Genomic DNA, 14,910 nt, shown 5'->3' with positions numbered 1-14,910 from the left:
AAGGGAGGAATTTGAGGAGGTTGTGGAAAAGGACTTCTGGTTGTTCTAAAGGAAAGCAGGACTTTCCCCGGCTGTGTTTGGTTTGATGCTGACCAGGACTGAAGATATTGCTGGTAAGTGGAAAAAGCACTTTGCAGATCTGCTCAGTCTGGTCACCATGTTCTTCGTGGAGATGATCTGAGCTGTAAGGTGATTCCATCATGATGGCAGAGGCTGCCTTGGTCATTTAAACCCTCAGGGAGTCAGAAGTGGATCAGTGAATTCATGGTGGCTCAGAAGGTGGGACTTCGGCTTGTAACCTACAGGTTCTCCCAATCTGTCCGTCTCACTCGTTGTGTCCTTGGGCAAGACAGTTAACCTGCTTTCCCTGCTGGTGGTGGTCAGAGGGTCTGGTGGACCTTATTCATGAGGTTAAAACGTGGATTCAATAGGAGAAGCATCCTCGCTTTGGAACAATAGACCCAGTGCCGTGGTGAAACTGTCTGGTTCACATGTGCTTTGCAGGGTTGGTTTGTGGCGACATGGACCTTTACCTGGTCGCCGTCCTGTTTGTGTTGTTCCTGGATAAGATGCCAAGGCGTGGTCATGGAGAGGAGGGTCTCTGTTTTGGGGTTTTGTCTACTTTTTGTAGCAGATGTGGTCCTAACAGAAAGGCTTAGTCCGATTTAATGTTAGACAACGAGAAAGAAAACGGTTTTGTCTTGGTTTCTAACCAGAGGTCAACAGGGGAGCAACTAGGTCCAATGTTTAGATCTTAATAAAGTTAAAGAAATCTGTCATTTCTTTAAACAGATTCAGATGTTTTCGTCTGTGCGATTGTTCCCAGAACTCTCCCTGATTCAGCAGCAGGTTCAGGGCCTCTTTGTAAACCTAAATGCATCTGTCTGTGTCTGTTTCTTTCCCTTTAATTTCCTGCAGTGATTTGTTTGTTTCTTCTTTGTTCATCTGAACTGGTTCATAGATCTCCTGTAAACGACTCCTTTCGGGTCACAAGGAACCGTCAGGTGAGTCCAGAAGATCCAGGTGAATGATGTGAAGCAGAGCAGTCTGAGGACCACCGTGTCTTTCTGTCTTCCTGTCCTTTTTTTCCCTGTCTGTCTCAGTCCTTCATGTTTTATTATGATTTCAGCTCGTCTCCTGTATCTTTCCCTCTGCTGTTATTTCTCGCCGCTCCCTCTTCCTCTCTACCTCGCTCAGTCGCTCCTCTGTTGCTACAGCTGTCTTTTCACTGTGCTGAACTTCTTCTGTGTCATTCCATGTTTCATGGTCTTACTTCCAGACCTGTGAACTTACCTCCTGTCATTACCAGAGCGTCCTCTCAATCGTCTGCTCTCTTCCTGGTCAGATCGACTTATTCTCCACTTCATTTACCAGTTAGAATAAGCCACAATTTATTTGTCCAACATTACAGGTCATAGTTGGTTCAGATTCAGTTATTTAGAAAATAATTATAAGTTGACGAATGGATGGAGGGACATGTGGACGGACAGCTTTTATGGACACTTTCCAGCCCACAAAAGCCCTCTTGGATTTTTATAAGATGAAGTTTGGCTGACATTGCAAGTGGGCAAAATAAACACTTCAAAATAAAATAAAAAGAAAACATGTTTAGCATCTTTTCTGCAGCCAAACTGCTTGAATAATAACCATAATAGAAAACAGGCAACATACAAGCAACAGAGTTGGGCCTGACATGTGCTGGCCCTGTTCTTTAGCGTTAGCTCCCTGCTGATGGAGGCAGTTCACACCGTCTGCAATACGGTCCCACCAGTAATTCAAGCGCGCCACCTTGATGTCAGAGTTTAATAAAGCTGCTGAGTGAATGTAAGTAACACTCCCATGGGTGTGTGTGTGTTTTGGAGCGTGCCCATTAGCAGCATGCAAAGTGTTGGGAGTCATTAGGGTTAGAGCCTCCAGACAAAGAGCAATTAAAAGTGTCATAAACAGAACCGCAGTGAGAAATATTCAGAGGAAGAAAACTGGCCTTGCTCAGTTATTGGATGTAGATAAAACAGTTAAAAGAAAAATAATATAGATGTTTAAGATGAATTATTGGACTAAATGACCTCTACTTCTCATTTCTTAAAAATCATTTAGTAGCATCCACAGCATGAAACTCTGAAGGAACCGTGGTATTTGGATCCATGTCAGGGGTGACAATTATTTTATAAACTCTGCGTTCTACATCACTTTTTCCTCTTTGACGCTAGCTGACATATTTAAATGCAAAAAGCTTCTTGAAGGGCTGTTAACACATTTGCTGAGCTACATAAAGGCACTGATGACATTAGGAAAGCAGTGGCTGTCAAAATAAAAGTTGTATCACTGAATTCCATGCAAATTAATGGGATTTCTACTTTTACAACAAACCGTTAGTCAAAAAATGTGACATGAAAAGAAAAAAACATGCAAGACTCACTAGAGCATAAGTTGCATTTATTTGGAAATTGTTCATTGTTGATGTGATCTGGTGACACATCGTGCTCAGTTGCTTTCAGCAAACTCACAAAAGTCTACTGGCAATTTCTGAAGAGCAGATATCTGTGCTCTGAGCCGGACCTGGTAGGGTGAAGTGCGCAGCGGAGACGCATGCGGTGTATCTGGGGCGATAGAGGAGCAGTAACACCTGCACAGTCATTCATATTTACCTCCTTGGCGACTTCCAGGGCTTTCCTCATGGCTGCAGAGGGTAACGTTTAATCCTTGGTACAAGGTCTCAGTATCCGATAATATTGAACACATCAGTCAAAAATGCATCATAAAGTTGCTCCTATAAGTCTCATGACATGGAAAACTAAAAAAAATGTCTGTAAAATACAATAATTTGGGGAAATCTTTACATGCACAATTCCTGTGAAAGGTTCCAAAAACCCACTAGCTCCAACAGTCGGCCACTAGACGTCGTCATGGAAACCCATCATGTGACACCTGATAAAGTCCATCTGGAGTTGGTACTGTTGTCTAAAGGGAGGATATCCTGCACCTGAACCAAAACTACAGAACCTGACCTGGAAACAGCCCAGGATCACCCTGGAGGTGGATGGATGCTGTACTTCAGGTTAAGTTAAATCAGCCAATAAACTGACCAAAGATGTTTTCACTCCTGATAGTCCGGTAGATTTTGTTTGATTGGGGACTAACCTGTTCCCCTCCTCACCTGTGGGGGCGCTGTGGCAAGAACCATTGAAGGAAACAACAACAAAACCTCTGAAGACGCTGATAGCAACTTAACTTCTTCACGAAATCTAAACAAAGACGAAGTGGCGTCATATTTTAGCAGTTCTAGGATTTCTCTAAAGGCCACAAGTCATTTCTCCGGCTAGTGCTAGGCTAGCATGTTTGTTTTGATTATATTTACCCAGAATGCCCTGCGCTGGGCCTGATTTTCCGCTTGGCGTTCACATATGCAGTTCATGTCAACAGAACTGAGATCGAGGTTTGTAGGCGGACCAGAATTTGTTTTTTGGTCCAATTACAGTCACACCTCCCCAAACCAACTGGACTTTCTAGACAAACGGACTGGAGTTGGATTAAAGAGACTAAACAGGCCTGGTGTGAATGCAAGATGTAATACACCCTATAAATTCCTAATACATAAATGAAAAAATCAAGGATATTTTGCACCAAACACAGGCAGTATGTAGGCAGAATCATGTGAAGCGTGGATATTTAATGAAAATCCCAACACAGAGACATCAGATGGTTAAAATGGCAGAATGACCAGAAGGAAGATGATCCATGGAAAACTAGAATAAATAAAACCAGTAAAACCAACTAAAAATAACAAAATACAGGAGTAAAAAACACAGAAGGCACAAAAACAAAGGAATGTTGTGTTTTATTTAGTTCAGAGTTCCTGGGAACTTCTAATCCATGACTTTCTGTTTCCATGGGGTATAAACATAAAGAACTGCACCAAAGAAGGACATTCAGGTTTCCATAGCAACCATCAGACACCGTCTACACCCAAAAAGGGTTTTCTGTCCTGCAGTCATACATAAATGTGAAGAGATGGATGAACTTTACCGAACCTCTGAGTTTTAAGGTTGAGCTTTCGTCCAACAAACAGGAACAAATCAATAAACGACTAAAACATTTTGTTTTCCTCCACTAAAGGTTGGATTTCTGCCACAGCTTCAGGCTGAGATCATGCTGCTGCCTCAGAAGAGAAGATCTGCCAACAGATTTGTTTGCGTCGTATTTGCAGTTGATTCCCGGCAGATGGTGTGGTTTAGCCTCCCCGGTGCTCTGCCTGCTCTGGTTGGTAAAACTCCCTGGGAATCGGAGGCATGTGGTCAGGGTCCTCTGTGATACTGCGCCCTTTGTGCTGCTGCCTCGAGCCTTGGAGCAGGTGCAACAGCTGAGAGGGAGCAGCAGAGCCAACTGCTGCCACGCCGCCTTCAGACATCCTTCAGAGTCAAATAAGGTTTCTCTGGAGGCAAACACAGATTGGTCTGATGGTGAGCTTGATGTGCCACATGGGGTTTGTTTACATTCACACAGTTTGACCATCACAGGACTGAACTGGTTATGGTCCAGTTGGGTTAAAAGTGGATGTTGACTGTCCAGTATATGATGGCTGATGGTTCAGCTGTTTCACTCAAAGCAGCCTTACAGCTCCATGTTAGCTTTTATTAGCTGGTGAGAAGATACTCTGCCTTTTCTCATGTAAGACCTTGAATCCAGAAGTTTAATTTGACAGATATAATAAAGTATTTGGTAAATTTGTAGAGCATAAAGTCTGAATTTTCTCCCTTTGACTTTTCATTACAGATCGTGATGAACATTGATAACTAAGCAGCTAAACCTGATTCAGTAATAATAGACATTATGCTAAATGCTATTCCACCATGGTAATTAGCAGAAGCTATTGCTAACACGCTAACATTCCATTTGTAGTCGGAACTCGGAAATTCCAACTTCCCAGTCGTAAAAATCAACTGGAACGCCGTCCAAACTTGTATCAACCTCACTTTATGTTTCAATATGGCCGCTTTTTGCCATTGTGGAAACTTGCCTATTTTACAAGCCACACTTTTAAGAGTGCATCTAAAATCAGTGTTGTAGCTCTAAACTGAACAAATAAAAAGTTGTTTGCTTTGCTCTGCTATTAGCGAACAAGCAGAACTTTATTTAACTGAAAGTTTACCAAACATCCAAGTAAATCAGCACTTTGGAATTTATTCTGAAAATCTAATTAGGAACAAGCCAAGTATGTTTTCAAAGTGAGCAAAAATGTTAGATCGCTAATTAGCTCAGCATTTAGCACATTGGTGTATTAGCTGCTTTTTTTTTTTTTTTGGTCCAACAGCAGCTTCGGTCCTAAAACTCTGAGGAGAAACGAGCAGAAAAACACTTTAAACCAACTCCATGTCTCTGTTTTTCTTACTATTTCCATATTTTCTGCAGTTTGTGTGACTCACTACTTTAACACTTTTAAAAGTATTTGACCAGTTTATCTATTATTAATCTATCTGGTTATTTTATCCTAGTAATGACTGAGATGAACTGAAATGTTTTTCTTTTAAATACCAAGAACTGCTTGTATGTTTATTATACCGTCTCTTCAGAACCAAGAACCATGAAGCCAGTTCAGTTTTTATCTGAATCAAATGCTGCAGTTATAAAACAGATCAAAACGAGAAAAAATAAAAATCAACAAAACCCAAACGTCTTGATGTTTGTGCGGCAGGTTTTTACTGTCCAGCTGGAGCAGCAGAGGATTTCACCAGTGCTCCCAGCTGATGTCTGCACTTAACTGGGCGTAACTCGGCAGGATTTCAGCTCAACACTTATAAACCCCGTAATGAAGACATGCAGCCTCGTGACGAGCCCGAGACGAGCAACCGCAGAGCGAAGCCGGCTATAAAATCTTCTCCCCGACAGGAAGTGACAAATAAAAACTACAGATTCCCTCCAAGCAGCAGAAAGCTGGACTCACTCTGCATTTCTTACTTTCCTCTCCTGTCCACACAAATCATCAGACTGGCCTCAAAGCTGTGCTGGAGAATGGCACTGAAGGCTCGACTGCAGAGAAACGTTTTTTAAATTCAGCCTGCTAATCCAAGGTGGCTGAGGCTCATTGGAAATATACATATTTTATACATAAATCATGTGGTTTAATTCAGGCAGTCGGCTGTTTGATCGACTCAACAAAAGGCAGAAGGAATGTCTCGGTTTCTGAGCTTGCTTCTGTAAATACCGCCGTCTGTTCGGTGTTTTCTCACCTTGCAGTCCAGTAGACTCGGTTCTGTTGGGACCAAAGCTTAAACATTTGTTCCATTTTCAGCTGCTTTGGTTCTCTTTCTATTTTCTATTGAGGCTTTTTTATTATTTGAATGTTTCCGTTAATCAAATTTATTTTCATAATTTCAATTTGTGTTTTTTTATGGTAAATGGAAACGCAGCTAACGTTGGTCTCAGTGTGGAAGAAACTATCCACTGAAGGTGTGATGATGGAATCAGGAGCGTTTGGACCAGGAAGAGAAGAATCTAACAGCAGAGTCGTTTTAACGCAGGAACAGATGCTTCACGTCAACCTGCAGCCGTTCGCAGAAACAGTCGGCCATGTTGGTCCTCGCCCTGCGTCAAGTCGCTGGTATGCAGACAGCTGGTCACCAACAACACGGCCCCCGCAGCCCACATGGCCCCGTCATGTGGGGGACGTTTAAACTTTAAATGGCCTCAGTGGACAGCTGTCCGCCGACCCACAGAGAGGAGAGGAGCAGGTCAGAAATGTTCTGCTGTGAAAGCTTCACCGCCTCAGTCTGATCCAGCCATGGGCGCCTTCATCGCCAAGATGCTGCTGCCCACGGCCAGCAGCCTGGTGTTCCTGCCGGCCGCCAGCGTGGCGGCCAAGAGGGGCTTCCACACCGAGGCCATGGTCTACTTCTTCACCATGTTCTTCACCGCGGTGAGAATCCAAAACCGTTTCACTTTCCTGCAGCGTAAAGGACGACCGGCAACTTCCACCGGCTGTCTTTTTTTCATTACAGCTAAAAATGAGCTCAGCAAAAAATTCATCAGCTTGTAGCAAAAAGGTTTGTTCCCATAATCTGGAACAAACTTCCAGAAAACTGCAGAACAGCTGAAACCCTGAGATCCTTTAAATCAGACCAAAAACTCACCTGTTTGCTGTTGCTCTTGAACCATAATTATTGATCAACATATTTGATGTGTATGGATGATTTAGAGAACTAGTAGTAAAATATGTTTGTTACTAGTTTCTCTGTTGGTGACTGTATGATGTTTTTAGGGCTTTTTATTTTGGTGTTTTATGTTAAATTTGATTTAATTAGTTGAAAAAATACATAAATTTAAGTAATGTTACTTTAATTGCTTATGTATTAACCAAATACTTATTAATTAAATGACTGTGATTAAAAATCAGTTAATAATTATTATTAAATTAGCAGTTAAAATAATTTAAAATGTTACTGAAATAAACAAAGTAAAACAGTCAAAATATTCAAGCAAAAATGTAAAAATAAAAATTTTAAATTACGATGAAATATAAAAGTTATTAATGTAATATTAACCAGATAAGATGTTAATTTAATTTTAAAATTCCTATAATTTTGTATTTGAGTTATTTTGTTAATTATGGTTAATTTCTCATTGACAATTATGTCATTTTTAAAAAATATTTTTAATTTATTTGCATTTTAAAATTCTTTGTTTAGAAGTTTTAATGTAAAAAAAAAAGACTTAATTTTTGCAATGAGTCAGCTGATTGTTACACTGAATAAAAGTCTAATTTTGCAGTAACATTATTGTGAAGGGTCTCAGGGGTCCTGGCTTGGTTTAGTCCAGTTTATGGTGGTGAAACTTTGTGACTCTGTTCCTGCAGATTTACCATGCGTGTGACGGTCCAGGCCTCTCCATCCTCTGCTTTATGAGGTACGACATCCTGGAGTACTTCAGCGTTTACGGCACGGTGCTCTCCATGTGGGTCACGCTTGTAGGTAAAACCATATTTATGCTACTTGGAACGACGGACAGCGCCTCACTCACCGGTTCAAACCCTACACTAACCCTGCCCTGGCCTGCCTGCTGCAGTTGCTGCAGCATTTGCTGCGTCTTTGGTTTCTGAACACTCAGACGCTAAGTTTGCTCCGCCTGCGTCTGACTGATGTACCAAACGTCAAACATCTGAGTCCTCTGATTGGTCCACGTGTCTTTTGCTTGTATCAAATATGTCCCTAAAAATATCTTTAAATGTGCAGCACTGTGCTGGCTGGAGCTCCAATCAGAATTAATCTGGAATTTAAAGGCATTAAATCCTAGTTTCTGATTGGTTCACTGCAAAAACACAAAAGCTTACAAAGTATTTTGGTTTAATTTCTAGTGTAAATGTCTTAGTGCACTTGAAATAAGATGACAGTAAATTTAAGATGTAGGAGCTTTTTTATGTCAATAATCCCTTAATATTGATTTTTAAAAAGTTCCATTGGCTGATTATTTCACTTATTACAAGACATTTCTCACATAAGTGAAATAATCTGCCAGTGGAACTGGAAGTTTTTCACAAATATTGATTTAAAACAAGTTTCTATTTCTTGCCGAATAGTTACTTGTAAAGTTACTTTTGACTTATTTAACTGAACTAAAATATTTGATCTAGAAACTAGACCAAAAATACTTGGTAATATTTTGTGTTTCTTCAGTGTTTATTTAGATTTGCTCTTAATTTGACCTTATTGTACCTGAATGTTAACACAACTGGTTAAAAGGATGTAGTTTCCAGCCACCGGTTAACTGGTGCAGCGTCCAGCCACCGGTTAACTGGTGCAGCGTCCAGTCACCGGTTAACTGGTGCAGCGTCCAGTCACCGGTTAACTGGTGCAGCGTCCAGTCACCGGTTAACTGGTATAGCGTCCAGTCACCGGTTAACTGGTGCAGCGTCCAGTCACCGGTTAACTGGTGCAGCGTCCAGTCACCGGTTAACTGGTGCAGCGTCCAGTCACCGGTTAACCGGTGCAGCGTCCAGTCACCGGTTAACCGGTGCAGCGTCCAGCCACCGGTTAACCGGTGCAGCGTCCAGCCACTGTTAACCAGATGTTAGTGTCCAGTAAAGACCTGGATTCGTCTCCGGTCTCGTCTCTCCAGCTCTGGGAGACTTTGACGAGCCGCAGCGCTCCACCATATCGATGTTTGGAGTGCTGACCATCGCCGTGAGGATCTACCAGGACCGCTGGGGCTACGGGATCTACTCCGGACCAATCGGATCGGCCGTCTTCATCATCACCATCAAATGGGTGAGTGATATGGGCCAGTTAACAGTTAAAAATTAACAGAAGTTATTTGGGTTATTTAGATTGTCATTAGAGGACAATGTTATTTATGTAAATGTCAGTTTCAAACTAAATATTTAATTGGCAAGCTAAATATTTAGCTTGCCAATTAAACGTAAGGCATCACCTTACAAGGGGGCGTGGCCACAAAATATTTAACTCCCTGACTAAATATTTATTTGGTAAACAATTAGTTGAAACTGTGACATTTATAAATGAATAAATATTATAATTACAATATGCTTTTGAAAAGTTAACTTCTGTTTTCTTCTCTTATGCCTGAATAATTAACTCAAATAATTGTATTAATTTCTGACTGTGTAAAGACTGAAGAACCTCTCCTGATAGTCAGAGAGGTTCTTCTTTCCCTCCATGATCTGCATTTGAAGGAGCTTTTATTTTGATAGTGCTGCTTCCAGTGGGCCAGGTTTGTTATTGTCTGGTTGATGTTGTGCTGCTGTTCCAGCTGCAGAAGATGAAGCAGCTGAGGGCCATCTACCCGGAGAAGAGCGTTTACACGCAGCAGGTCGGTCCAGGCTGCTGCTTCGGCGCCCTCGCTCTGATGCTGCGCTTCTACTTTGAGGTGCCTCATCGTGAAAACAAAGCCCAGCCCAGTAGATAAATGTCTGCCGCTCATCTGCGAGTCGATTGTTTGGGTTTTAATTACAGAGTCTGGCTGTCTTGTTTTGGTCTGCAGGAGTGGGACTACGCCTACGTCCACAGCTTCTACCATCTGTCTCTGGCCGTGTCCTTCGTGCTGCTGCTGCCCAAGAAGAACCGCTACGCCGGGTCGGGAGAAAACGCTGCAAAGATCACCTGCTTGACGCTCTGCTGCTGCGTATGTCACATTCACAACCATACTCAGAGCCTGCACAGGTATTCACAGGAAGCTGTTCACATGTTGGCAGGTTGCAAAGACTCAAAGCACAACAATCAGCAGCACACACACAAAAGATGCTAACTAAAAAACATGGAAACACGGAAAAAAACGTTGGAAAAGGAAAATGCTGCAACCACAGGAAATGGTACTAAAGAGAAAATAAGAGTAAATATGAAACGTGGCTAACGCTAGCATGCTAATCATAAACATTAGGCGTAACACCACCATGGTAACACATAGCCTTCATGTGACATCACACTTCCAGGAACTTTGTAGCTGACAGCCATCTTGGTAGGTATCTGTAAATAACTGTCGTGACAGTTGCTGTGGAGTTGCTACGAGCCACAAGCTTAGCACTAGCTCTCGTCTTGTTCCTATCTAACTTATAAACAACTTAACACTTTGCAAATATTACTGTGTCACAGTTTCCGAGTACTTTACCCCCCTGTGTGTGATAGTAAAGATAAGTAAGTGTCAGTGACATTTACTGGAGAACTTACTGCCGAAGTAGCAAAATTAGCTTAGCTAATGTAGCTTTTACCTGCTAGCTAAGACAGACATGTAGCCTACATGTTTGTTGCCACATGTTCTTTCTCTGCCAGTCACCAGAACCTCGTTGTTCACATGAAAAGTTCCTAGTCCTTTACAAATCCGTTGAAATGCGGATTGTAGGCATTCATGGTAGCAGTGGTGAACGATGACGTAGTCAGAGGCAGCTTGTCCACATAAGGAGAACGGCACTGATACGAGTCGATCCCAACAGCAGCCATTTTGTTAATATATATTTTTTCTATTTTGACATATGCTTCCTGTCTGTTGGCCTGGAAGCCACAGATCATCTCTGCTTTGTGCTGCGTTGCCTACCAAGATGGCGCAGATCACTTCCAGTGCAGACTTGTGGGAACTAATGAGCGGAAGATAATGCTAAGTGCTAACAGCTAATGATGCATCCATTTGTAGTCGGAACTCGGAAACTCCAATTTCCTAATCAGGAATTCATCCATTTGTGTTCCAATATGGCCGCTCCTGGCATCAGCAGTAAAAGTGATAAAATCCCAACGACATTCAGTTTGAGGTTGAAACATTTCGATGTGTGATGGGCGTGAATACTTTCGTAAAGCTCTCTAGTTTCTGTGTTTCTTTATCTCTGCTCTGTTTGCTCTCCAGACAATGTCTCCGGGTTCTTCCAAAGAAAAGACAAACAAACCACAGAAGAAGAAGTCGTCTCGGTCGGTGTGGCGACTCCCCACGGAGAAGCTGTGGCCCCGAGGGTCCGGCACCCCCACCCTGCCGGTCTGCGCCCCTCCGCCCTCCCCGCCGGTCAAAGGGACGAGCGTCAGCAAGCTGAAGGAGCTGAACGGCTGGAAGTGAAGCCGCGGTCAGCCGGACGGGCCGGCGGCGCTGGACCGGCACCAAGCGGCTGTCAGGACTCAGGAAACCGGCCCGCATGTGGATTTTCCTTCCTACCCAGAAACTGCGACCTGGCTGGTTTTCTGTTTAAGCAGCCATCTGAGGAATCCGCCAGCGACTGGAAGCCAGATGATAAACAAACAAAAGTGACCCGATGTAAAACTCTGAGGTGAATTAGACGTCGGATCAGAACCGGGACGCGCGAGACAGACGGCCGAGACGAGCCTGTAAAACTGACAGCGCGATTTATGAGATGATCAGACCAGCAGATGGTTTATCTCTCCAAAATGGATAAATTGTGTTTAGAGATGTTCCTCTGGGGAAAACGGCGGTCTGCTCGCCTCTTCCTTCTCCTTTCCTTCGCTCCTAGAGAGGAAGCTGAGAGTTATTAGACTGTAAAGCAGAGCTAGGCGTTTCATCCGTCCTGCAGGTGCCAGAGACGTCATGAGGACATCGGTCTGTCTCTGGAGTCTTCATGTCTTCTGGAGGAGCAGGTGGACTCCTGCCGTCATCTGTTCCTGCTTAGCTCCCGTCTACGACAGCCGGGCCACACGGAGGAAAAACACCACACAAAATTACTAGAATAAAGTCAGAAAATTACAGAAAATAAATTCAGTATTAAGAAAATCACAAAATATTATCTTAGCTACAAATTTACTCATAACATTACAAATTTATTCTCGTACGTCTTTTTTCTTGTAATACTGCAAATTTATTCCTGTTATGAATTTATTCTTGTATTATTTTGACTTTATTCTTTATTTTCTTATTGTGGCCCTGATTCTCCGTCGTACACGTCGCTTTGTGTGATCAGGTATTTATTACATGTTCTGATGTTTGTGTATTTTTTTAAAATAAACTGTGATATTTTATTGAAGTGTAGCAGCTTTTAACGTCTCTGTTTCTCTGAGAAATGCTCCGACCGCCACATACTTCAGTCCAGAAACTCTAATCTAATTGAACAGGAACGTACCGGGTTTCAGTGGGAGCTGAGCGCGCCGCACGTCACCTGTCCTGAACCCGACCCAAAGTCTACAAACCCGTCCGGCTTATCTCAGACCAAACAGTCTGCGTCCGCGGCGAGAGCGCCCCCCGCCCGCCCCCGTCAGGGAATGCGTTGACCGGGGGCCAAGCCGCCGGCTCCGCGCCCTGAGAGGTGTTTGTGTCTGGGCCCTGACGGGACGGGAAGGCGAGCCTTTCATTGCCCCGCTCGGTGTGAAAAGCGGCTCCTTTACGGCCGCTGGCTGCCCACACAGCCAGGACTGGGACCAAACTGGGAGGACTGGACACCTTCTGCAAGGCTGCAGCTGCTTCCTGTCTGCTGGACTGGTGGGACGGGGATGTGATGCCTTCACTGACACACACCTCTTTAATAATTTCATAATTATCATTATCAGCCTTTGATGTTGAATTTTGTAAATCATAATTTCTTTTAACTTAGTTTTTCTTTGGGTTGTTAGAAAGTCCTTACGTTGTGTTTCCTCTTTTAGGTCTCAGGGATGCTTGAGATAAAAACACAAAAAAGGTTGTGAACAACGAATGCAGGATGTATAAAAGTCATCCAGATGAGCTCTTCCAGAGTCAGGCGGTACCTGTTCCAGAAAGAAAAGATAGAGAACCACAAAATGAAACTAAGAAATGTTCTGATGAATTAATGTAAAGCTGCAGGTCGTTACTTTTATAAAAAATATATTTTCCCATATTTGTTGAGTTTATGAGGCGGATGATCTGTGAGAAGATCGTCCTCTTTCCTGAGCTGCTACTGCTGTCTGAAGAAATGCACCAAAAACAACCAATCAGAGCCAGGAGCCGGGTCTTAGCGCTGCCAATCACCCTCATGAACGAGCTACTAAATGTGCTAATACCAGGGAAACAACTTACCAATTATAGGAAAACCTTTTATCTGCCTTCAGATAAACTGTTGGCCATCCTAACTAGCCTTAGCATTCACGACAGGCCACGTGGCGCACACAAAGGCTGATTCACAGCACTAAGACCCGCCTCCTGGCTCTGATTGGTTGTTTCTAGTTCGTACTAGGAGAAAGCGGAACAGCTTGATATTTTCCACTGGTTGTCTTATGCCAAACTGTCGCAACATGGCGAGAGCTTAAGCGAACATGTAAGAACAAATGTTTTATAAAAGTTGCGTCTTGCAGCTTTAATGCCAGCAGAGTTCCAGCTGCTTCCTGGAGTCCAGAGAACTTCCTCAGATATTCAACCTGAACATCCTCAGAACCGGGACGCTCTCTGGTATGTGAGGCATGTTTGTGCTTTTACTGCGCGGTTGTAGCCGATGTGCCGCAGCTCCTGCTCCGACCGGGTGTGTGTGTGTGTGTGTGTGTGTGTGTGTGTGTGTGTGTGTGTGGGTCAGCTGTTACCACAGCTGCTGTTAATGCTGCAGGTCAGCCGCCTCACGCAGCTGCAGCCACAACACGTCTGCGCTGCTGAAACTGATTCCCAGGGATGAAACCACTGCTGGGGATTTTATCTTTGAGAAAAGAAGATGAGATTTTTTTTTAATTTCCATAATGTTTATTAGAGGGAAGGAAGATAAATAAATATGGCTCCTCATCCTTCCTTGTTTTAAACGTTTTAATTATTACTCTGCTTTCTATGAACTAATTCCTTGCAGCTCTTTCCTGAGCACAGATTTACTTTACTTACATGTTCTCTTGTCTTTCCTATTTTAAAAAGTGACAGAAAAATCACTTTTTAAAATGATTTTAAAAAGTGATTTTGACAGTCCAGTTAAAAACAGTCGTAGAAGATAGATTTGAAATATGTGACCATTTTAAGCTAATGTAAAAAGATGATTTCATGATTTTACAGTAAAAGTGTGTCAATATAGAGCAGGTGTTATTTTATTAAAAGTAATTATACTAGGATTTTCTTCACAGTTTATAAATTTACTCAAATTAGAAGTGAGATTTTTATAGACTTTTCAATTTGTGATTAGAAGCTTCAATCAAAATGTTTCTATTTTAAAGCTTTTTTGCAGGACTTTTCTCAACATTTTTTTATTTTTAATACTGTTAAATAATTAAACCTTTTATTTCATAATCTGTTATTTTTAGCGTGTTTTTATTCAGCCATGTTGAGCAGAACAGTTTTAAATTCAATCTTCAAGTTAAATAAAACAATAAAATTACAGCTAACCGGCTCAACCTGTGGCTCTGCTGCCACCTGCTGGACAAAATGCTACATTACAGCTGGAATCAGAAATGGCGTTTCTTCATTGCTGGAGGTTTTTTACACGTAATTTGACTTTTTTGTTTTGTTTTGTCTTTTTTTTTTTTTGCTGTTTGTGTCTGTTTGGTGTCAAACTCA

At 42.5% G+C, this 14,910-nt stretch overlaps 1 protein-coding gene across 2 annotated transcripts; it reads left to right on the top strand.

The window, feature by feature from the left end:
* Positions 1 to 6,566: 6,566 nt before the first annotated feature.
* mymk (myomaker, myoblast fusion factor) lies at positions 6,567 to 12,455 on the top strand. Of its 2 annotated transcripts, none has more exons than XM_016661268.1 (6): positions 6,567 to 6,913; positions 7,850 to 7,964; positions 9,109 to 9,257; positions 9,760 to 9,819; positions 9,991 to 10,131; positions 11,341 to 12,455. In XM_016661268.1, the coding sequence occupies exons 1-6, from the start codon at positions 6,644 to 6,646 to the stop codon at positions 11,542 to 11,544; spliced, it is 939 nt and encodes a 312-aa protein (XP_016516754.1). In that variant the 5' UTR covers positions 6,567 to 6,643; the 3' UTR covers positions 11,545 to 12,455. The 2 variants fall into 2 exon arrangements, with proteins under 2 accessions (XP_016516754.1, XP_007573250.2); XM_007573188.2 differs by having other exon boundaries at positions 9,760 to 9,876.
* Positions 12,456 to 14,910: the final 2,455 nt, after the last annotated feature.

The sequence above is a fragment of the Poecilia formosa genome, unplaced genomic scaffold (genome assembly GCF_000485575.1).
Source record: "Poecilia formosa unplaced genomic scaffold, Poecilia_formosa-5.1.2 Scaffold320, whole genome shotgun sequence".
In the NCBI taxonomy this organism is placed as follows: domain Eukaryota; kingdom Metazoa; phylum Chordata; class Actinopteri; order Cyprinodontiformes; family Poeciliidae; genus Poecilia; species Poecilia formosa.
Note: the sequence above shows the minus strand (reverse complement) of the source record. Positions and strands in the feature narration are given on the sequence as shown.

Bases quoted from the DNA above. Each gene is read 5' to 3' on its own strand.
- mymk (XM_007573188.2), top strand. From the start codon at position 6,644: ATGGCCCCGTCATGTGGGGGACGTTTAAACTTTAAATGGCCTCAGTGG. The intron at 6,914-7,849 runs GTGAGAATCCAA...CTGTTCCTGCAG, and splicing joins TCACCATGTTCTTCACCGCG to ATTTACCATGCGTGTGACGG. The intron at 10,132-11,340 runs GTATGTCACATT...TTTGCTCTCCAG, and splicing joins GCTTGACGCTCTGCTGCTGC to ACAATGTCTCCGGGTTCTTC.